Source organism: Electrophorus electricus, chromosome 11, assembly GCF_041902795.1.
Source record: "Electrophorus electricus isolate QZ-2024a chromosome 11, ASM4190279v1, whole genome shotgun sequence".
NCBI lineage: Eukaryota > Metazoa > Chordata > Actinopteri > Gymnotiformes > Gymnotidae > Electrophorus > Electrophorus electricus.
In genome coordinates, this window is record NC_137507.1 from 9965085 (window position 1) to 9973066 (window position 7982).

At 49.1% G+C, this 7982-nt stretch overlaps 1 protein-coding gene across 13 annotated transcripts in view; it reads left to right on the forward strand.

Annotated features, from left to right (window-relative positions):
- Positions 1–7129, forward strand: part of flncb (filamin C, gamma b (actin binding protein 280)) — a 53817-nt gene extending 46688 nt beyond the window's left edge. For 8 of the 13 annotated variants that reach the window (XM_035528249.2, XM_035528250.2, XM_035528251.2 and 5 more), the window contains 10 exons: positions 76–198; positions 638–883; positions 1428–1697; positions 1876–2013; positions 2222–2337; positions 3123–3255; positions 4526–4702; positions 4815–5033; positions 5465–5674; positions 6126–7129. In XM_035528249.2, the coding sequence (XP_035384142.1) occupies positions 76–198; positions 638–883; positions 1428–1697; positions 1876–2013; positions 2222–2337; positions 3123–3255; positions 4526–4702; positions 4815–5033; positions 5465–5674; positions 6126–6313 (1820 nt within the window). In that variant the 3' untranslated portion in view covers positions 6314–7129. The remainder of the gene's footprint in view (positions 1–75; positions 199–637; positions 884–1427; positions 1698–1875; positions 2014–2221; positions 2338–3122; positions 3256–4525; positions 4703–4814; positions 5034–5464; positions 5675–6125) is intronic. The other 5 variants (XM_035528254.2, XM_035528256.2, XM_035528259.2 and 2 more) reach the window with 2 other exon arrangements.
- The last annotated feature ends 853 nt before the right edge of the window (positions 7130–7982 follow it).

The window sequence follows — 7982 nt, forward strand, 5'->3', positions numbered from 1 at the left end:
GCTGTCGGCTCTCGGGGGGTTGCCGTGCTGGGGGTCTCGTCTGACTGGCGGAGGGGCCTTGTCGCTGTTCTGCAGGAAGCCCGTTCACGGTGAAGGTGTTGGGCGAGGGCAGGATGAAGGAGAGCATCACCCGGAGGAGACAGGCTCCCTCCATAGCCACTGTAGGCAGTACCTGTGACCTGAACCTCAAGATTCCAGGTGAGGAGGTGGCGCTCCAGCTCAGCTGAGCTCTTTGGCGGTTAGAAATGCTCGCGGAGGCACGAGGAGACCTGACCTCTTTCTCTCTGCGTTCCTTGTTCCACCTGACACACACCCTGTGCTTGGTGCTGTCTTTTGCCTTGTTTGCCTTCTTCATGTCTGAAAGCGATAGACATAGGTGGAGACTTTAGGTGTAGGCTTTGACTGTCACCTCCACCTTAAAGGATGTAGGCTAACACACACTGGCAGCCAGTCACACTCACACAGGTTCACAGACTTCAAAAACCACCTCACAACAAACACACATCAGCCTTCTTGCATGTTTTTTCTAGCTTTCGTAATTTCCTTCTTCTTTTCCTCGCTCGCTCTCTCTCTCTCTCTCTCTCTCTCTCTCTCTTTCTCCTGCTCCACTCTCCTCTCTCCTCCCTGCGCGACGCAGGGAACTGGTTTCAGATGGTCTCAGCCCAGGAGCGGCTGACACGTACGTTCACGCGCAGTAGCCACACGTACACGCGCACGGAGCGCACGGAGATCAGCAAGACGCGGGCGGGTGAGACCAAGCGGGAGGTGCGGGTGGAGGAGAGCACGCAGCTCGGGGCGGACCCCTTCAGGGACGTGTTTGGAGGCTTCCTGGGCCGCGACAGCATGGGGTCCTTCAGCAATGTCCAGGCCCGCCAACCCGAGGGTGTGTGTGTGTGTGTGTGTGTGTGTGTGTGTGTACGTGTGTGTGCGTTTGTTTGCGTATGCGGTTGAATTTAAACTGCCTGACAGATCTTTGATAAAGTGTTGTAAACAGATCATTATACATGAGTAAATAGTAGAGTGCTTCCAGCTCTTTGATGATTGATGCCTGTGTATAGCTGCTATACACAAACCAGCCGTACCTGCGGTGTGTGTTGCGTTTGGGCCCAGGGTCTGTTTGATTGGCTTACAGGCCTTTTAAACGAGTGCAGAGCTGTGAAGCATCAACAGACCGTCACTGCCCTTTGGGATGTCTCAGGATCGCTGGCTTGCACACACTAATACTGTCTGAGCAGAAATCCATATGCTCGTCCTTCCCCATAAATACCTGCATGTTTTTCTTCCCTCCCCAACTTCTATCTCACTCTCTCACCCTCGTTCCTGTCATCTAACCCTTTCACAACCTCTGTCTCTCTGCTTCCCTTTCTCCCTCTTATTTTTCTTCCACTCTCTCTCTCTCTCTCTCTCTCTCTCTCTCTCTTTCTCAGGCGAAGCAGGCACTCAGGAGATGACGGCGCAGGTGACGAGCCCCAGTGGCAGGACGGAGGACGGTGAGATCATAGAGGGGGAGGACAGCACCTACAGCGTGCGCTTCGTGCCACAGGAGATGGGCCCCCACACGGTCAGCGTGAAGTACAGGGGCCAGCACGTGCCCGGCAGCCCCTTCCAGTTCACCGTGGGGCCCCTCGGGGAAGGAGGGGCCCACAAAGTTCGCGCTGGCGGCACCGGACTGGACCGAGGGGTGGCAGGAGTGCCTGGTAGGAGTCACAGGCCCCGTTCCCGTTCTGCTCTCTCTTCCTCTAGCCACTTCCATTCCCCTGTGCTGAGGAACAAACTTTCAGCAAAACGCTTTCTTAATGGTGGAATATTCAGAGAATGTTTACCTCTGTCTACCATGAGTGCAGCGTCGTGATTGCAATAAACCGTGCTTTGTAGCGGAGTTCAGCATCTGGACGCGGGAGGCTGGAGCCGGGGGCCTGTCCATCGCAGTGGAGGGGCCCAGCAAAGCGGAGATCTCCTTCGAGGACAGGAAGGACGGCTCCTGTGGGGTGGCCTACGTGGTCCAGGAGCCGGGTAAGGTCTGGCCGACAGGAGCCGAGCGCTGAAGCGTCTCTCCTCTGCTCCATGGCTCGTGTCCGGTCAATGCCACGCCCAACCATGCCCAGCCATGTCCAACTTTGTTCTCATTCCTTCACATTAGCCATTTTTTAATGATAATTATGTAACTTGTAATGTCTGAACTGTGATAATGAGTTAACCATGATATTTCCATGGATGCCAGGTGACTATGAGGTGTCAATCAAATTCAATGATGAGCACATCCCAGACAGCCCTTTCATCGTTCCCATAGCAACACTGTCCAATGATGCCCGCAGACTTACTGTCACGAGCCTGCAGGTGAGACATTCTCTCCCCCCCTCTCTCTCTCCCTCTCTCCCTCTCTCCCCCCCTCTCTCTCCCTCTCTCTCTCCCTCTCTCTCCCTCTCTCTCCCTCTCTCTCCCCCTCTCTCTCCCCCTCTCTCTCTCCCTCTCTCCCACAGACACACACACACACAAAAATCATTTATAAAGCAGTTTAAAACTCTTGGGTTGGGGTCTGGCCCTAGCCCTGAGTGTGTGTGTGTGTGATACCATTACAGACAACAGGTGAGGACAGAGATTCGTATTGTGTAGGGCAGTCTTAGGATCTGTCCACAGGCCAGACTCAACACTGGCAAACAGTTCCAAAGCTTTTCTGCTTTACAGACTGAGCCTTCTGAGCTCGTTGTATATGTGGCAGGTCATCCTAAGATTTGATATACTTTGTTTTTTATCAGTCCAGTAACTGTCAAGTAGTTTTGTAAAAACCATCGGTTAGATCGGCACAATAATTGAAAGGAAGATGGAAAAGAATAAACAAAAAAGGATTTAATAATCCCACGGGCTCAGAAATACTTCTGCCCAGTCCGTACTCAGTGCATGTCACACGGGCTTACGGAGTGCTGTTCTCAGATCAGAAAGACTCGCTATATCCTTGACGGAGTATAGGCTGTGCCAAACTCCAATCTTAGAATGATCGAGAAATTACGACATTCAGCTTTACACGAAGGTACATCTGTGTTCTGCGGCCTGCTGTGAGATGAGCCCTCGAGATTCTGCGCGGTCCTGTAGGTTTGACCTTTGACCCTGAGTTTCTTCCGCAGGAGATGGGTCTCAGAGTGAATCAGGAAGCTTCCTTTGCAGTGCAGTTGAACGGGGCGAGAGGCGTGATCGACGCCAAAGTTCACACCCCCTCCGGTGCCGTGGAGGAGTGTTACATCACAGAACTCGACAACGGTGAGCGTGCACACACACGCATGCGCACACTTAAAACACTACAGAGGTTCAGTCTTACATGATGGTAATAGAATAACTAGTCCTGTACTCTCCATCCTCCAAAGCAGAGCTACTAGAACCCCTCTATTAGAACTCCTCTACTAGAACCCCTCTATTAGAACATGTCTACTAGAACCCCTCTACTAGAACATGTCTACTAGAACTCCTCTACTAGAAGCCCTCTACTAGAACCCCTCTATTAGAACATGTCTACTAGAACCCCTCTATTAGAACATGTCTACTAGAACCCCTCTATTAGAACACGTCTATTAGAATCCTTCTATTAGAACCCCTCTATTAGAATCCCTCTATTAGAACTCCTCTATTAGAACCCCTCTACTAGAATCCCTCTATTAGGACCCCTCTATTAGAACCCCTCTACTAGAACTCCTCTATTAGAACCCCTCTACTAGAATCCCTCTATTAGAACTCCTCTATTAGAACCCCTCTACTAGAATCCCTCTATTAGAACTCCTCTATTAGAACCCCTCTACTAGAATCCCTCTATTAGAACCCCTCTACTAGAATCCCTCTATTAGAACTCCTCTACTAGAACCCCTCTACTAGAACATGTCTACTAGAACTCCTCTACTAGAAGCCCTCTACTAGAACCCCTCTATTAGAACATGTCTACTAGAACCCCTCTATTAGAACATGTCTACTAGAACCCCTCTATTAGAACCCCTCTCCTAGAATCCCTCTATTAGAACTCCTCTATTAGAACCCCTCTACTAGAACCCCTCTACTAGAACCCCTCTATTAGAACCCCTCTATTAGAATCCCTCTATTAGAATCCCTCTATTAGAACTCCTCTATTAGAACCCCTCTATTAGAACCCCTCTATTCGAACCCCTCTACTAGAACCCCTCTACTAGAATCCTTCTATTAGAACCCCTCTATTAGAATCCCTCTATTAGAACTCCTCTATTAGAACCCCTCTACTAGAATCCCTCTATTAGGACCCCTCTATTAGAACCCCTCTACTAGAACTCCTCTATTAGAACCCCTCTACTAGAATCCCTCTATTAGAACCCCTCTATTAGAACCCCTCTACTAGAATCCCTCTATTAGAACTCCTCTATTAGAACCCCTCTACTTGCATATTTGTAAATGGAGCTCACGGACTCATTAATACAACCTCCAGCCACCAGCATGTGTGTGCGTGTGTGTGTGTGCGTGCGCGTGTGTGTGCGTGTGCGTGCGTGTGAACTTGGTGTCCTTCTGCCCACAGATCAGCACGCCATCCACTTCATCCCACGGGAGAATGGCGTGCACTCCATCGACGTGCGCTTCAACAGCAGCCACATTCCCGGCAGCCCCTTTAAGATCCGCGTGGGCGAACCGGGCCAGGCTGGAGACCCGGGCCTGGTGACCGCCCACGGGCCGGGACTGGAGGGCGGAACCACCGGTACGCAGCCCAAAGATGCTCGCACACGGCTAAAAACAACACACCGCCACCTTACCAATCCGCCCCTCCCCCAGCACCACTGCTGGCTCATGCATGTCCTCCTCTCTCACAGGTGTTCCCTCTGAGTTCGTCGTGAACACGTGCAACGCCGGGTCGGGCGCACTGTCCGTTACCATCGACGGCCCCTCCAAGGTCAAGATGGACTGCCAGGAGTGTGCAGAGGGCTACACGGTCACCTACACGCCCATGGCCCCTGGCAGCTACCTCATCTCCATCAAATACGGAGGGCCGCAGCACATCGTTGGCAGCCCCTTCAAAGCCAAAGTCTCTGGTGAGAGACCATGCTGTTGCACACAGCGTCGCTGTTTCCAGCCCTGCTGGGTTCAGTGTGACGACACAGACAGGGTGTTTGCTTGTCTCTCTGAGCGGGTCGCTGTACACGTTTACCCTGTGGCACACAGAGATGCATCCCGATATAGAAAAGTCAGCTCGTGTGGTCATGACGCTTCCTCTGAACGTGGGCTTCCTCAGACGCTGAAAAACACAGCATGCGATTAAGTCGTGTGTGTGTGTGTGTGTGTGTGTGTGTGTGTGTGTGTATGTGAGTAAGGCTATCGTTTGAATTATTATTAGATGGCATGTGCTATTAGTGTATTGTCATATGACAAAGGGAAATTTTGTAACCATTTTTTCTCTCCCTTCTCCTCTGTTTTGCTCTCTCTCTCTCTCCCTCCCTCCCTCCCTCCCTCTCTCTTTTACTAGGTGCACGTCTTTCTGGGGGGCACAGCCTCCATGAGACCTCCTCAGTGCTGGTAGAGACGGTGACCAAGTCCTCCACCACAGCCGGCTCTGCCTTCGCCTCCCTGCCCAAGTTTTCCTCCGATGCCAGCAAGGTGGTGTCCCGAGGGGCGGGGCTGTCCAGGGCCTTCATCAGCCAGAAGAACACCTTCACCGTGGACTGCAGCAGAGCCGGTGAGACAGTCCACCACACACACATGCATACACACACACGCATACACACACACACACACACACACATATACATGCACACGCATACACACACACGCATACACACACATAAAACAAACACATACACACACGCATACACACACGCATACACATGCACACACGCACACATACACACACGCATACACATACAAACACACATACACACGCATACACATACACATACACACACGCATACACACACGCATACACACGCACACGCACACACGCACACATACACACACGCATACACATACACACACACATACACACGCATACACATACACATACACACACGCATACACATACGCATACACACACACACACACACGCATACACACACGCATACACACACACGCATACACACACACGCACACACACGCACAGCATGGATTAACGAGCATCTCCAACACGGCAGGGACGAACATGCTGATGGTGGGAGTGCACGGGCCGAAGACCCCGTGCGAGGAGGTCTACGTCAAACACGTGGGCCACAGGATCTACAACGTCACCTATACGGTCAAGGAGAAAGGAGACTACATCCTCATCGTCAAGTGGGGCGACGAGATGGTGCCTGGAAGCCCCTTCCATGTCACCGTGCCTTAACCTGTCCCGCCCCCAACGGCTCTCTCTGTCCCACTGTGCCAAAGCGCCACCCACTGTCCTGGGAGAGAGGCAGACCACGCCCACAGTGCCAAATCCTTTTGAAGAACAATCAAGATAACATCACAATGGCATCACCATGCTTCTATGCCAATCATCCTCCACTTTTGCATACTCTCCGCCCCCTTTTTTATTCACTCCCATCGTCTCCGTTGCTCTTTTTTGCTAATATTTTTTTGGTACCTTCCATTTCCTGATGCCTGAGAATGTATAAAGGTGATATGTTGAGTGAGTGATATCCTGTGTTGTGTCAGCCAGTAGATATTGAAGTGGTATGTCGAGTTGTGCTAGGAAACAAACTCTTGAAGGCCTCAGCCCTGTAGTGACTAGAGCTGCTATCAGGACCATAAGCAAGCAGGATTCAGCTTTAATTTATTTAATTGTTTCCCGTCTTCCTTGACTAAATGCATGTTTTGTAAGGAAGAGCACAGTCTGATCTCTTAAACCCTAAAAGGCAAGGTCCCAGGTTTAGGCACAGTCACTACCAAAACATCACTAGAGAGGTTGATGTGTTCCAGGGTTGAAGTTATGCAGAACTCATCCTAGTTATGACCAGGCGACTGACTTTTCTACCATTTATCGTGGGAATATTTAAAAACCCACTGGTATTTTAGCAAATCAGTATTAAAGAGTGACATTTTATAGTAATTTTATATGTTTGAAATTATTGATCTATATGAAAAAAAAAATCAAACTGTTTGATATGTTAACCTATTGTTTGTTAATTCTGTGCAGGCATATTAAAGATTTAATTGCTAATTTTCCGTCCAAAAAAAGTGCATTTGTTCTAAATTATATATTTTCAAAAGAGTCGTTTCATCTAATTTATGCGTTACAATAAAGTGCCCTCTGCTGGGTAATTGCTGAATTACAATTACAAGTTCACCGGAGGCCACACTGTGAGTGTATTAAATACTGTTTTCATGTAAAACTAATCAAACACTTCACAACGTTATTCCTGAATGTCTTTCCCTTTTGGAAGGGTTGCAGTTATATAGTAATATCAACAGTTTAATGAGTCCCCACTGAAGAAGGGAAAACTTAATTTCAAGCCTTCTCACATCAACAGATGAGATGTGAAGTGTACAGTAGCATTATTTTTTTTCGTTACATTTACGGGAAAACTGGCTACCATGCTGCAGGCATTGCAAAACTGTATCTTGGTTATCGTGGAACATACAGACGTTTTTATTTCCTGACTAGCCTACTGTAGTTGTGATTAATTAAATGCAGTTTTATCCCTGTCCACAAGAGAGCGGTATTACTAGCTAGTCAAGCACGGCATTAATCATGTGCCAAAAGGTGAGATTAGCATACTGTTCATAGCATATAGCTGGAGGCCAGTTCTTTAATCAAATTACTTGAGTTGAGTTACAGGCTGCAGCACAAAAGGTCTTCGCTCCTGCAAGCGGTGTAGGAAGTTGAAGGTTAATAGAGGGGAGCAGAACGCAACTATCTGCTTTAACTTGCAGTTTAGGCTATTTGTATTTACTGGCCAGTTTATATCTCACGAACTGTACTGCTACCGGACAGCATATGATCTGTGTTCTAAAGAGTCTTTTAAGTCAGACTAATTTATTGATAAGACATCAAAGACAGATCATTGTCACAG